Source organism: Cydia splendana, chromosome 1, assembly GCF_910591565.1.
Source record: "Cydia splendana chromosome 1, ilCydSple1.2, whole genome shotgun sequence".
In the NCBI taxonomy this organism is placed as follows: Eukaryota; Metazoa; Arthropoda; class Insecta; order Lepidoptera; family Tortricidae; genus Cydia; species Cydia splendana.
This window is the reverse complement of record NC_085960.1, coordinates 11,174,877-11,191,575: the sequence shown is the minus strand read 5'-3', so window position 1 is coordinate 11,191,575 and position 16,699 is coordinate 11,174,877. Positions and strand designations below refer to the sequence as shown.

At 40.2% G+C, this 16,699-nt stretch overlaps 1 protein-coding gene across 1 annotated transcript in view; it reads left to right on the top strand.

The window, feature by feature from the left end:
• The first annotated feature begins 7,016 nt into the window (after window positions 1-7,016).
• Window positions 7,017-16,699, top strand: part of LOC134794977 (neurogenic locus protein delta) — a 34,789-nt gene continuing 25,106 nt past the window's right edge. The window contains exons 1-2 of the mRNA XM_063766847.1: window positions 7,017-7,352; window positions 15,355-15,657. Of these exons, the coding sequence (XP_063622917.1) occupies window positions 7,272-7,352; window positions 15,355-15,657 (384 nt within the window). The 5' untranslated portion in view covers window positions 7,017-7,271. The remainder of the gene's footprint in view (window positions 7,353-15,354; window positions 15,658-16,699) is intronic.

The following is a 16,699-nucleotide window of genomic DNA, read 5'->3' as shown; positions in this document are numbered from 1 at the left end:
TATATACCTAATATAACTTTTTTAATGCCTTACCCAAGTTTTTTTAGATTGTTAATCAGAATAAGACTAAAACTCGGGACTCCCTCTAGTCGCATAACAACTTTTGTCATATTTTTAATTGTCATAACGCTTTATGTATAAAATTGTAAGTCATAAAAATCTTTAGTCAGAATTATTCCTGAGCATAACTGGGTTTTTGTCATAAATTAGTTGTCATAATTTTTGTAGTCATTAATTTAATTCGCATAAAATTTTAAGTCATCTGCTTGATATCCATAATTGTTTTTCGTTCGAAGTATTGCAGTGCATAGTATTAAAATAGACATAAAAAATTAAGTCATATATTTAGTGGTCATAAAAGAAACTAATCATAATAGGTAGGTTAGGTTCGTTAGGTTGCTTTAGATGCCCGAAGGGCAAACTATGCAGAAATAGGAGCCCCGCGTGAGCGGGGCTCCGTCGAATTAAGTGTTTGGACGGAGATTAGGGAAAAGGTTTTTTTCGAGTAGTTGTTGAGAGGCTAAAATTAGTTTTTTAAATTATTTATGTAAACCATATGGTTGAAAATTATTATACTACAAAACGTTATACGTAAAAACCTTATAATTATCGATAAATATGCTTTTATCTGGTATGACATTTGATTCATTATAATCAAAACCTATATGCAAAAAAAAAATATGATAACTGCTGAGTATGTCATCAAATATTATGGCTAAAAATGTATGACACAATATAATATGACTTTTCATTTGTATGCGCAATGATGATTATGACACAAGTTGTTATGCGCATCAAAGATATGACCTAAACTTGTATGCAACCCAATATGGACCCCTAAAACTCCGGTTTCAAAAGCTTTTCGTGGATAAAAAAATGCCTGTTAAGCAAACTCTAAGTCACAGTTTTTAGGTTTTTACCATAAATAGTTCCGCAGTTCCACTGAACCTCCGACACGTCCACACTTTGTAAGTAATGTGAACGACGTGTTGAACTGCCAAAATGTCGTCCTTTTCATCCGATAATTATGTACACTTATCTAACCACCTAATCCTAGTTACTTTAACTATACTTACTTCCCTGTCGCTGTCATATTTCACGTGCGGTCTACTGCAATTTCGGCTTTTGCTTAGATACCTAATAGTCTTCACACCAGCACTACCAGCAGAGGCCGAAAACAGGCTTATTGAAATGGTCATTCATTTTCCAAAATAATAATTATTATTATGTAGAGGTATCATTAGTCCATGGTTCCATAATAGTTGTGGGAGATATGAATTATGATGTCTCTGTACCTTTTTTGCCTGAAAACAAATGTTGCATTGATTACTTGATTAGAGTCATGCAATAGGTGTGATTCAGTGCGCTAATATAGCGGTTACTGGAACAAAGGCCGCGCACACCCATTGTGAACTGGCCACGCCTAGCGCGCGTTACCCCTGACATAGAATCTTCAGCGTTCGGCAATACAAGGAAAACGAGAAAAAACACAATGTAAAAACTATATTTTACATTGTGTTTTTAACAACTCCGGCGTAATGATCAGACTTAAAGTATTTACATAAATGCTATATAAATAACCACTGATCGAGAAGTCACAGATTTATAATCTATTTCACACTCAGTGAGCTTATAAAAAGATTAAGTATTTTTAATTATTTCACAGGTGACTTGGAAACATGATGATTTAGAACCGGGTTGAACTTGAAAGTGTTATCGATAGCGCGAAACTGTCGCACTAAATAATACATCTTCTTCCCCTAACTGAGAACTTTGCAAACCTGCTCAGTGCTATACCTATCACGATAGCACATATAGTGCACTATATAGAATATACATACCTGCTTCGATTTACATAGAGTTGTTATGAATTGACTTGAATTGAATTGAAAAGACAGTTTTTCGATACTCATTCGTGATCTAATACCGAGGTAGGAAAATTAAACCTCGGCTCGCTGTTGTCCGGCCGCAGCGCGTACGTCTCACTTCCTCAGCCCCCGAATCTACAGTTTTCGTGTGCGAACTGTATTTTGATGGGTTTCGTTTACTAAGATCAACGGTTAAACTATTCTGCATCTTATTTACGAGAGGCCAATACTTTGCTACGGAACTCTTCACTCGGTACTGCGTCTAGTTTTTTTTATCTTCCGGCTGATAACCCGAAGGTCCGGCCTCCACGCGATGCTGATAATCCTGTATCACTGATAACAATGCGATTGCCATACGCAAATAATTGCAGGATGTGCATGCTCGCCCCGCCGGCGGTTGGAGGTCGACCGAGTCTTCGTTCTTCCTTGATTCGTAAAGAAATGTATGTATGATAAGCGATACAATTCGTCGTATGATCAGTATGTTTAATGAAATGAACATAAATCGAGATTGCTAAAATTATTTATGGATGGACAAAGAAGGGAATATAAGGTTCTGTGTATGGGTTCTTTAGCATGCCCTACGGGACTACTGATAAAGGGGCCCACTGATTAACAGTCCGCCGGACGGTATCGGCCTGTCAGTTAGAACAAAATTTTGACAGTTCCGAACAACTGGCAGGCCGATACCGCCCGGCTGACTGTTAATCAGTGGGCCCCTTAAAGTGTCTATAAATTAAGCAGTGTCAGAAGGATTGGAGCCATAATAATTTTTAAAGTACATACATATTAACGTTAAATTAAAACTTCAGTACAATGAAGTAAATAAAAACTAAAATTAGTTTCTTGATTTATTACACATATTATCGATATCGATCTACGAGTACTTAACCTGAATTCCTCGAGGTCGAGAGAAATTCAGTTATATATCTAGGTAGGTGAATGAAACTCAACGCGGTTCAAAACGTGGTTGAGGACTTACCTTACCCCCTTATTCATAAACGCGCTACAAACCTCAATTAGCTAATAATCGTTTGTCCTTAGCTGTCATTTTGACTTATGTATTTGTAAGAAAAGGAGAAAACATTATTTAACTAAATCAAGCCCGTAAAGTTTTTTGAATAAGGGGGTTATTATTTAAGTGTCGATAATTTTAACTATAAAGATCGCTACCTTGAACTGACGACTTGGTCAAGAGATCAAGAATGCTACATACTGTTTGTTAAGGTATCTACATGTGAACAAGACAGATAAAACGTGCTGATGTTTTCCTATAGGTAACCAATGTAACCATATCTATTTGTTAGAAAGAACCGGAAATAAAAGCCTATAAAACGAATTCTACAGTTAAAAGAGTATATTTGTAGTGACATACGAGTAACTAATGGGTAAATATGAAGTATAGTACAAGTCTGTCATCACTTACAGGTGCGGTTAGGTTTGAACGTTATATTACTACTTTATTAGGTATTATTTCGGGACCTCGCGTGCGCACTGAGTGTTACTTAGTATAGTTAAGTAGGTAATACATTTACGACTGACGTGTCTATTAGGTATAAGCGCTGAAAGCCTAGCGGTAAGAGCATGCGACTTTCAATCCGGAGGTCGTGGGTGTAAACCCCGGCTCGTAACCAGTCGCTTTTCAGTGACGCCTAAACATCATAAGGAAACCGGACGAATCCCAATAAGGTCTAGTTTCCACTCGTGGACACTCGTGGTTGTAAGGTTAGATGGCAGTTGCTTTCTGTAAAAATTCGTGCCTAATCCAATTACAATGTAAACTCTATATAGGTACTTATATGTATAGCGATACTCAAGGGACCGGACGTCTTTTGACGCTACGACGTTTTCGTTATATAGAGAGAAATTAATATTAAAGTAAAAGAAACTATAGCCAACAAATGTTGACGTTATAGGGAGTTTACACTATCTTGGTATTAGTTACCAAGCGGACTCCAGGCTCCCATAAGCCGTGGCCGACAATGGCCGACCTGTCTGCAGGTTACGTGGGTAAGATCATACACAGATTTCGGTTCAATCTTGTCAATTTGTTCCCCATAGTTAAGGATTGGAAGGCCTGTCCATGTAACAGTTACGCGTATTCTGGCCTTGATTTAATTTAAAACATCTTTGGTCACATTTCCAAGCACTTGACTTTAATATATTTTCAATATAGGTAGTAATAATATCTGTTACGTTAGCAGGTCTGGAATAACACCTTTATAAGACCAAAATTAAAGGATAACATCCCATCGCGTGATCTCATTTACTTATGCAAATTGCAAATCTGCACAATTGCTATCGGCAGCTGCTTTGATAACTGATAAACATATTCATGAGCCGTCAGTTGAGGGAAGTTGTTATAAAAACTTTTATAAAGCTTGCTAGCTTTTGCATGTGGATTTGCGCGCATTTTTACTTGAAGTATAAAATTCATATCGTCGGGTGACAAGCAAAAGTCACTAAGTATTATCAAAAAATTAAAGTAACAATGCACTTTATTACACTTGTAACACGGTTTATTGTCCAATAATTTCAATGGTGTTAGTTAGTGACTTTTGCTTGTCACCCGACGATATACCGTCAGGTGACAAGCAAAAGTCACTAATTACTAAAAAAAAATTAAACAAAAATCGACCTTCTTTTAGTACTAATATGGTTCACTATGACTATGAACTTGTGGTGGTACTTAGTGACTTTTGCTTGTCACCCGACGATATGATGATGACGATGTGATTTGAAAAAAGTGCAAAGAAGCATACCGTCTTTAAATTCTTAGATACATAATTAATTCCACGGCCTCCTAGCCTAGTCGGCAGGCGCCTCAGGCCCAGGCGGCAGGTGATCTGGAGGCTGGAGGTCCCAGGTTCGAATCCTGGTAAGGGTATTTGTCATGCCATGTTCATCACAATTATTTGTTCCTGAAATATGAATGTTTTCTATGTACTCCAATACTTATGTATACCCATGTGTGTGTGTCTAATTCCCACAATTCAAGCCTTGTTGAGCTTACTGCGGGACTTCGTAAGATTGCCCCGTAATATGTAGTTATAGCAACAAACGTATAAGTATGCACAGGAACTGATAATAAATACCAAACATACAGGCAGACATTTTCAAAAAATGTAGTGTATACTTAATATCAGCGAGATTTGGCAACCCGTCTCAAAATGATATTAGCATATTGCACATGATTACTCGTTCAGGTAGCTGGAAGGATTTCCGGCTATTTTCCCATTTGGACTCTGTTCGTGCTACTGTTCTTTCAAATTATTGATATAATAAAATTTAATTAAAGATTATTGCAGTAGTTAAAAAAACTGCGGGTATCTAGTTTCTCCAAATTTTTTCATAATGATATAACAAGTTAAATTTGAAGTAGATTAAGGGTCGGTTGCACCAAACTATTTGACATCGTTAGTGTTCGCTAAATTCGATTGTATGGAAAGTTTCATAGTAAACCGCCGCGGCGCGCCGGATGACGTTGATCAGTCTGTCAAGTGCGGATGGTGCAACTGGCACTAAGAAAAACGAATTTAACGAATTCGTATATTTTTTTATCTTAATCACCGGGGCAGCGCATGAAGGCTACTATTTGATTACCTAATCAATAATAACTTCCAATTCTCGAGTGTGTGACGTATCATGTTACTAGCTGCCCACATCCCTTCTATTCGGCCGGCAAGTCAATGTCATTCTGAATTTTCCTATCGCACGCGAGCCGAATTCTTGTTTGTAGGTAAATTATCTATATCTCTCTACGTTTTAATATGTTGATGACATAAATACTGATTTTACACGATTTGTTTTTTAAGTTTATTGGTGCTACGTCCATTATAGGGGCGGTTACCATAGTCTTCCCGATAACTAGGATTATTTTGTCAATAACAAGAAAATTTATAAATTCGTAATCATGATTGTTTGGTAATAAATACGTTCCATTTTTCTTCACATTCTCATTCAAACTAATTTGGCTGAAATTAAATCTTTGTTTTTATTTTCGGCCTCAGTAGTAAATACTACAAAAGCAAACTATATAGACCTAAAAAAACTAAACTTACGGCCCGATTCTAAGTTTAAGATACGTCAATTAATAGATCTAGAAACGATATGGATTAGATATGTCAGTGTCAAACAAGTGTCAAAATTTACGTTTCTTCAAACAAAACGTCACTTTTGACACTTGTTTGACACTGACATATCCAATCCATATCGTTTCAATATCTAGTATTTGACGTATCTCATTGTTCGAATACGGCTGTTAATTATAAACACTGCATATGAATGCCGCTACGAGATCGTACTCGCACTCTTTGCTACGGAGCGCTACGCCGTAGCACTTGTCATATTATTGTCAACTGCATTGTGCTCGGCCATTCAGGCGTGCTGCTTCTAAAAAGGCCTAACTACGCGAGCAGGTGATATCACTTACGTCGTTTTCGCTCGCGCGGTAGAGTTACGTTACGTGAAACTTTGGCAAATCTACGGGTATCTCCGCTCGCTGTAGCGTACTATAATGGCACGGCGGCGCGAGGATACTTGGCAAAGATTTATTTTATACGAACGAAGTTTTTGATCAAAGAAACTACTTACCTTTTAAGTTTAAATTTAGGTAGGTATACTGTACCTACATCAAAAAAGATTTAAATACCAAGAAATCTAAGTAAGAGTAGGTTTTACAGCAGGATAGCACTCTTCTGTTAAGTATGAAATCTAAGAAGAATACACATAGGAATACAGCTACGCAACCATTACCTTAAACTTTACTTTAGGGTGGTATTCCATCTGTCCAATATCTCACATTTTACTTTAATGAGAGAGTGAGACGCAATGACGTTGGACAAAGAAATTGGACAGGTGGAACACAACCCTTACTAACTGATCGTAAATATTATTAAGTAAGTATCTGTGTACCTACGTGTAATAAATAATAATAATAATATTTCCACCTAACTAATATGGTAGGTTCTTTCTGTGAACACTTTATAGACGGATAAAATAACATTACACTTGTTTTAATTTTTTTTTATTCAAAATAATGCTTGTTTTTAAAATGTGCTAATGCTAAAATCTTTTTACATGGATATGGCACGTGTGACGGTGGGCGCGGGGCCCGGGGGGCGCAGGAGCCGGCAGATGCGCCGCGCAGCGCCATCTCTGGGCGCAACGGCGGCAGCGCGCCAGGTGTCCCGGCCCGCGACCGCCGCGCCTCAGTCCGCTACCACGCGCCGCCGGGAATACACGTCCGTACGGCTTCACGCCGCAACTACACGCGCGCGTTTCGAATACCGGTTCGCAAGTGACCACTTTGTGAGTGACTTCCAGTGAAACTCAGTGTACAGTGCTGTGATGGATTGCGAATCCCGTGCTTGCTGACCGACGGCCTAGGCCGGCCTGCGATACATGCTCCGGCGCCGCTGGCCCGGTCGCGCCAGTATGCGCGCCCCTGCGGTGCTGCTTGCCCTGCTAGGGTTTCTACCCCAGGTACTGACACGGGCACTGGCCGTGCGAAACTGCAAAACAGAGTCGAAGTTTGTTTACGTGAGTTCAGGGCGGACTGAATGAGACGCCGGCGGAGGCGACGTCGGCCACGACACTCACTTTCCCACGTTGGTGATCGTCCTGGATAGTCGGGAGTCGGTCGTGACCGGGCGCGCGGCCCAGGACGCTTGTGTGTGTCCGATACGTTTACCGAGCAAACATAGTTAGTTGCATAGTTATAAAGAAAGTTCAGGTTTTAATACGGCCGGCGCGCGGGGTCAGCTAGGTCGCGACGCGAGCCTCTTCGTTTTAAAATTAGATGCATTCCGAGGCTTCGAGTGAAGATCCGTATACCTAGCGCTGGCCCTGCCAGGAATAACTCCAGACGGTGCGTTATTTCAGACAGGGTTAGTAGTTCGCTCCAGTTAACAATGCCTAAGCTGGCTCGTTTATTGTCCGTGGCTAATGAACGCGCATTCTGGCTCCAGTGTCGTCAACTTGTCAAAAACTCAAAAACATAACCTCAAAACACTCTAGTAACATGGTTCCTTGCTTTACCTACTAAATGCGAGGTCGTTGCCCCGGCCGGTCAAGGTTGCGCTGAGGGCTGAAGTCCTGAGCCGTTTCTAGATTTCCTGCACTCCTCGGGCGGCGCCAGCCGGCCGTGAAAATTAATTCATTTCTTACGCTAGGTCGTTCACGTCTAAAGTTCAACATATTCAGCTGCTCCCACTTGCTAAACTTACTTACCTATCTAGCATTACCATAACTCATACGCACCTGGCATTCATATCATACTCCTTCATTCTCAAAGTAATAAAATTCCAGTAAAAACGTTTCATAGCAATTAAACTAACGATGATTGCAGCCGCTATAGCAAACAATTTACTTTTAACCTAATAAACAGAGTTTGATACTCCTTTACCAATCAAGTAATCATTCAGTTACTTTAAGCAGATAGGTAAACAACTTGGAAAAGACTGAAAACAATATTAACCAATAAACAATCTTCATACTAAAAGCTAACAATTCCTTTTAGAACAGCACAGCCCACAGGCAGATGTGTTTATTTATACCTATTATAACAATAACAGATCTAGTAACATCTACATTTCAGTAAGTAGGTAGGTACATCAGAGAAAAACATGATTCACCAAACGTTTTGATACTTTTCCAATCAATTATCTACTCGCTGCCATTTCGCTAGCATTTAGGTAGGCCATCTTAAACATTACCACATACGTATATTATCTAGTTATGATACTTATTTTGCCCTATCGAAATGTCAGCTAGGCGTCGATAAAAAATCGATAGCTACTCGTAACTAAGTACCTAGTCGGGTCGGTTTTTGTTCTCCCGCATCGTGTCGGCTAACATTTCGCGAGGGACCCTATCCCCATGCGTGCGCGCAAAACGACTAGTTATTTATTAATGTACGCGAATATACCGTTATTTCACTAACACACATGTACGCGGATTAAGAACGTGTATGTTTGTAGGTGTCGATACCGGCGACATAGTGATTTTGGATAAGTTTTTAATCGTTTTATAACTAGACGGGCAGGTTAAATTACTAACTATGGTGTCCGGCCGCACACTCGCTTCTTCTATAGATTTAGGTGTCTATTTATAGCCTTGCGTGTGTATGCGTGCGAGTGAGTTTTCAAGCCATTATACATTATGAATGAAGTCGCGTTGTTTCATAAAAAAACGGTATTTTGCGTCCAGAGCGAGGACTGGTTTGCCCCTGGCTACGTGACGACGGCGGGCATTGATGTAATTTGTCCCCCGATCGAGTCGATTCTTTATGATGTATGTATCGAGCATCCGCAGTGGAAGCGATTGAAGAGCGTTTTTGTTTTGTGGCTCATTAAGTGCAAGCTGGCTGCCGAGCCGAGCCGCGGGCATCGCGTGAGCCGCGCCGGCAGCCTCGGAAGCAGCGGAAACACGTCTGCCCAAACCGCAATACCAATTTCGTGAAATTGTTTATAAGTAAATAATCATCATCGATAGAAGGATAATGCCGTTTAATATGTACACTAACTCAAATTGTATTCGCTTATATTATTTTAATTATACATTTTACCTAAGTTGTTTTGAATCGATTTCGTTAAAAGCTTACGGAATTTCGGGATGTTAAATTAATTATTTTATAGTAGGTAGATAGGTTTCTACTCGGTTAACAATTTAAACTATGTAGTTTTAAACATATAGGTATGTCGATTGTGCTACATATGGACATAAACTTCTTTTTTCTAAGTTTGTTCGACATTGCATTTAATGCTGAGATTATTGCTGCATTTTATGAGTATTTCTGTATAATAGTCTGTGAGTATGTAGTATGTACCTACGTATACGTGATTGCTCGGCGCCTGAAGCATATCTAGGACATAGCTGGTCATAGCTCGCATGGAACGCTGTGCGTGTTATTGCGTTATGATTTGTGATATAACTAATATACATTGAATTCGCCCAGCCTACTTCGAATTGGCCGGTAAGTCGCAACATGTATGCAGTATGCACGGTGCACCCACATACAACCGCTGTAAACTAAAAGGTCTCATGTATGTTAGAGTTTCGAAGACGCTTCAGTCGTGTCGAGGTGAGGCGGCGGCATAGCTGGCCAGCAGGTGTACTGGCCGGCTAAAGGACTCCACATCTGCTTTTTTCTTAATTTACAATGAATTGTAACTGCCTCGAGTGACTCGAAAGCTCACCACGAGATCTCTTATCACAGTTTGATGTTTAACGACCTCTTTATAGCTCCCAAACGTTAATGACTAAGCTAGATACATCTCGATAAAAGATTTAAAACTAAACTATGCACATATTTTCGCGGTTCTCCTATCTACTTAACTACCTATGTTAAAAGTTCCCATAGTTAATTTCGAGTTATTACTGTCAAATTTGCAGGATAATGGTCGAATCGTAGTCGTAAATATGGTGGTTAGCGCCTGGTGGGTGGCAGTACTTTAGTAACAATGTACAGTTTCTCTGAATTTTCCCAGCGGCTAAGTCGCCACCTGCCGCGATTTCGGCCGTAGCATACGTTTTCACAACAACAATTAATCGCTGTATGTCATGTTAGTCGCAATAAGCATTTAAGTATGTGAAACTTTAACGGACCAACCCTGTTATAATTTTGTCCATTGTCCAAAACGGTTTTTGTTCTATGAGAACCGGCTCAATTATAAGAGACCTCCTTGTACGAAATCCGTATAATCGTCGGTTTTTAACAGCTTAACTATGAGAAACTGTGGTTTGGGTTTCATTGTGCCGGGTATGTAATTGTGGGCCCACGCATGCCGAATAGACTAGTGTCTGCATCTAGCGCGACATCTCTAACAAATGAAGAATTCATTACGGCGCCGCCGGCGCCATCGTTCACCCCCGACCACCACTCCCATAAGCACTTGACGCGTGACATACGGACCAATACTCACTGAGGTGCAGAATTTCTTTAATTATGAGCTCTTTAAACTTTTTGCCGCACGACCGGACGCTTAATTGATTCCCGATCTCCCGGCAAAAAGGCCGCATGGCCGCCAGGATCATTGATCAGATTACGCAATGTCGCCAAACTGGATGCTCGGGGAAGTCAATATTATGCATTATTTATAAACACACGCATAACTTGACGTCCGTGAGCTTACTTAGCAGGGATTGCTGGAAAGGCTCAATGGCATTCGTAAATTGAAAACTAATTGACATCGATCCTTAAGCGGCGCGTTTTGGAACGGTTTTAATTTTATACTTGGAACTGTACGCTTCTGATTTAAGACTTTATTGTCTTTACTACGCAAGTATTATATTAATTTATGGTATTGTCTAAAACCTACCTCGGATAGGGAATTATTCCGAAACGAGTAGACGTGCCAGCGATGCTGTGGGTTGCACAACCTCCAGCGCCATAGCCAAGAGATGAGTCTCGAGCTTCTGTGGATGTGGGTTGAAAGTTAAGGTTGTTAAATGACAGTTATGAATGCTCAAATTCACACTGCGAAATAATTACTCAACTACGGAGGCGTTTAAATTAATTGCGTCGTTTCGAGTGTCCCACACTTAGAAACTTTATTGTTCTGTTTGTGGGTAAAGTTTCTAAAATAAAGAAGCAATTATAAGAGTAAATTTGCCTAGTGTCCCCGTACACGTCGGTTACACTTGAACGGGCATGATTAAATTTCTCCATACGAGATACGTCGAGATACGCGCGCAGGTACCGGTACATAGCGTTTCATAACTAGCGCATTACTATGATGGAGCCGAACTAATTTACTTAATCTGTTAGTATCCAATTCATATGCAGATTTCGATGGAGCAATCGCAAGGAATCTTAAACCTATTCGATTAGATAACTTGGGTTTACTGAGCTTCATGCTTCCTACAGTTGACGACCAGGTAGCCACCTATCCTATACAAAGCAATCGATATGATTTATGTGGATATGTACTATAAATAGGTATGATTAAACCAATGTAATCGAGTTATTGGTGTTGCAAGTGTTATTTATGTAGGTATAAAGTTCCCAGGAATTCCTAGTATAGACATGATTTATTGCGTCTTACGTGTCATTTTTCCTCCTGAGAATGTCTAGAATGATTTAATAATAAAGGTGGACAATAAACGAAAGTAATATAAGTTCCGTATTGAATCTCGGTTCACACGTAGGTATAATCCCAATAACAATTCGAGTATGAAGATCGGGCCCCGATACAGCGCGCGATCGCAGCGAGCGAACACCAACGCACGAAATCTCAATTCCCTTGCACAACACGCTTAAACAACCGCAAAATACCTTATTATGCGCTTTCCATATACGATCCAGGCAATCTACGGGCCTATTACGCTCCGTGATTCCCGACTAATTCACAATTCCGACCTTCCATACTAAGTTTCTTTATGCGAACAGCTGCGAAATTAACAAAGAGCGACTTTTGTCGCGCCGATTTTAACGTTTTGTTCCATTTGAGATGACATTCTGTGTGCAAGACGTCTGAAAGCCGCCCTTTGTGCGATTGTTGCCTCAAAAGTTTTCTCGAAACTTTGGTCATCGCTAGCAACAACACCCATTCATCGTCATGTTTTTTCATTAAGCGATTAATTTACCCCGAGACCGTAGCTATTTTTAATCTGAACATCTTTATGACACGTGGCGCGTAACTGAAAAATAACCGAATAAAAAAATAAATCATGCTGCCGTTCTTAATTTATATTATTGCAAATTCGGATGCACCGGAGGCCACATCGTCGCGATATTAAAAGACTGTTTGGGTGTTTATTTTAACACATTTCGCTCGTGTATAACGGCCGAGATGAAAAACATTCCCCTGCGTTTCATTATTTGAGCTATTTTTAGACTTCGCTCAACCTGCCGTCTGGAGCAAAGTGTTTACTGCTGGCTTACTTACATACAATGGTGTTCACATTATTACTCCTTATTAGGTCTCCCTCGTACTGAATCCCTATTAGCGAAGTGTTTGTGCGAGTTCGTTGGGGTTTAGCAATGCATAATGGACAGACTGATGTAATAGAACAGTGTACATAATAACTATTTTGTATTATTAAATCATTTTGACACACCAATTTCGCATTAGTCGGTAGTTGAAACTCGGTATAATTAAAATGGAAAAAAGAATTAATGTACCACGATATGTTACCGGTTGGTATCTCTTGCGCGATCGTCTATCTATTAGGTAGGTACCTACTCAAATCAATTTAGACGGTTTTGTTGGGTCTTGCGCCGTCGCAATTAATGCTACAGCCATTGCTTTCTTCGAAAAAAAAAACATTGAATATTAATGTTCACGAGTCTGACGTCGAACGCATTAAATGTAAAGTCGTATGTTAAATAAATGAGACTCATCTCGAACGCATTTAATTGATTGGTGGCACACAAACCTTACATAATCGAAGTTGCCTACCAAGGTAACATAAATATGTTCAAAATTAATTTAGGTAAACGTCGGTAATTGTAGGCAACGTCTTAAAGCTTAGCACTTTTAAAGCCGTATTTTAGAACATCAATCAGGCAGTCGTGTCAAACCGCCCGAAGACATCATAAGATAAAAGTTATTCGGTAGTCGAGCAGTAAGCATTATTTAATTGTTAGTTTGTGGTCTGCCCGCGGCTGCGCCCGCGCTCGCCGCCGTCCCGTTGCCTTTTTTACCGGCCTAATTGTTTAATTTACCGTTTAACCTAAACCATAAACTGTAACTCAGACTCTAAAGGTCATACATCCAATTACTTACTATTAAATCCAACGTAGTTGAATGAAAGAGATCATATACGTACTTAGATCTGCACCGTCCAAATTACTTAGCTACTAATATTGATAAACAAAGTTCCTGTGCCACAATTTATCATAATCCGTGCTACTATGTATAACTCGTTTTATAAACAATACATCAACTCGATAACAAAAAAGGGGATGTTTAGAGTGCCCGTAACTTTTTTTGGAGCATTTTTTTCTTTCCGCTCCTACCTGTAGAACCACGTGGATGTGTGAAGAGCGAGTCGACCTCAGCTAGTCAGAATGGTTAGAGCGAGATGTAAAGCGACTCGCTTTACACTTTCTTGAGTCCGACCCCAGCAGGCAGGAAGTCTGGTGAAATCTGGTGTCTTTTTTACCACATTTGTTTAACCGGGGGTAAGTTTTGACACAGACAGTCCTACTGATGAGATAACACTGAATGCCCCATTGTTCGTCATTCAGATTCTTTAAGTTAGCGATTATCGCTTGATATTCGTGGGAATCGCAGTTTATCACTCAATTTGAGAAAATACGGCGTCTTTATGACTAATAATTTGCTTAATAGGATACGAGTCTGATTACTTAAAGTTTATTATCAGCTTCATTATTTAAAATTCAAATCACGACAGCATTTAATAGCGGGAGTCATATTTTATGAATCTAATTTATAGTAGCCCATCAAATAATCAATTAGATCGAAAGGAAATGATTTTTGTTTTTATTAAGTGGCAACACTACCCATACCGAGCCGGCGGTGATTCGCCGAGACGCCATAACTTAATATCTACCACTTCCTTCCGATGCCATATAAACAACGCTCCTTCCCATTCAAGCCCCGTCTCTAATGAAATTAAAAGTAAGTTTAAGTACGCTTAAGGACTGCCTCTAATAAAAATAATTATGGGACGACTGTTTAGTGCATGCTTAGGAGCATTCTCTGGTGCATTAGAACTGAACCCTTATGCGACGAACTGTGCGTATTAATATACAAGGGTTAAACTACCCTGGAGGGAACAAAAACTCCCTATTATTATTCATATTGACAAAAAACCTCGGGGAATTCGAGTCGTTTAGCTGACGACTGCTTATCTATCAACATCAGTAGCCGGCCACACATTTTTCATCAATTTTTGATCCTGGCAGCGCAGAAAAAAATCGTTTAAAACAATGCGTGGGGGATCCGAGTATTTGACAATTTTATAAATACGCCTTTTCGTTATCAACGGATGTTTAAATATTACTTTCGCAAACTCGTATTGGTTATATGTGTTTCCGACCTTGCTCTGTGCAACATAATATTGAATTGCGTCTAAACGCAAAAACGCTTGCTACGAAGTTTCAATCGTCCCCCGTATGCTTAGCAGTGCGTTCGAAATATGAATCGGGTTAAGGGTGTCGCGCACAGTGAAGTCACCCCACATGCTCGCAACCCTATTTTTGAACGACCCACATAGTGTCCAGTAAAACCGTTAATGTGTCCCGGTCGATACAGCACGGCCAGTTGTGCAAATACTCAATCTGTTTGAGGATTACATCTTGGGGGTGTCGAAAGTTGTATCACTTACACCAGGCTCCCTGTTTGTCTTGTCAATACGTTGTTGATAAATGGACTCGACTCTAGAGTGGAAACATTTACGTCGTTGCTTTTATTACTAATCTCCATAAAAGGTTATTCGACCGTTATTAGTTGAAACTCGGTGTTTGCTTTTTGGACAGTTGATTTACACCGTACTTTAATTGAATGTTTTGTTTCAGGTGCTGACGTCTGGTTTCTTCGAACTTAGGATAAAAAGTTTTACTAACCCGTCGGGTAGGTTAAGTAGTGGCCAGTGCTGTGATGGTTCCTCAAGTAGTAGTGATGCGCCTTGCCTGGCGCCGTGCAGGACTAAATTCCGCGTGTGCCTCAAGATTTACCAAGCGAATATCGATACGACATCACCTTGTACCTTCGGTGATATCACGACCCCAGTGCTAGGAGGAAACTCTTTGGATGTGCCCAACCTTAATGTGAAAGGATTCACCAATCCCATCGTGTTCCCGTTCGACTTTACGTGGCCGGTAAGTGTTCAAACTCCTTTATATTTAACCTACGACTGTGGTTCATAACGACCCAACACTTCATTAATTTTGTAAGCAATAGTAAAATCAATACGTCGTAAAAAAGCATTAAGTAGCAGCCCTACATCAATAAATCAATGCCGCCGATGTTACCAACATTCAAATTCCAATAATCCACGAAGGCCGCGTCCCGGTCGCTGTAAATAATAGTAAAAAAGAAATTACGGGATTCTGTATTCAAATTTGACAGAAGCGACGACGATAAGAATACTTGATGGTTTAACGAGCGCGTGGGACGGTTCAAGCTTTCAATGGTTCATTTTTAATTAATTATTAAATCGTCGTACGTGTGTTATTAGAGGTAGTTCTTGGTTAACCTTCAGCGCGCCGCGTTCTCATCTCCAGACGATTACCTACTTAAAGCCGGCTGGGATCGTGATTCGATATTGTAATTACCTGTTATTTATTTACTTGTTTAGATCTATCTCGCGTTCAAGGATAACGGACATCTTAATTGGGCCTAAGTTACGGTTATTCCGCCGGCGTGAATTGTCTCTGGCCGCACTGTGGACACTGGAGGTTTCGAGTGCTATTTGTATTTTATTTAGCGGCCCGCTTCAAATGTCGTACCGTCTCGTAATGTTTGAACAAACAAACGCTCCTAAGCTCGGCCGCTTGCACAAGCTTGGACCATCTGGAGAAAAACGTGGCATTTGGTAACTAAAGAAACTGCAGGTAGACAACTGTGAAACACACACCGCAAACGAAATTTAAGACTTTATACAATGTGGATCCTGTATCTCCCACTATTAGCCGCGTAGTTCCGAATGAATTGATGCTAAATTGAAACTTCCTGTTTAAATTCCCATAGTGGTCTATTGTCAAACATATGGTGCAGCTCGGGAGTCTCGGGACCAATTGAGCGAAAGCCACGCGAAATAATCCCGTCAATCGAATTTCGGCAGTGACAGTGACGGCCGAAGCCGGTCGTTGCCACTGTCGTTTTCACACCATATGTCCTTTAACTTAGCCGTAGCCCGGC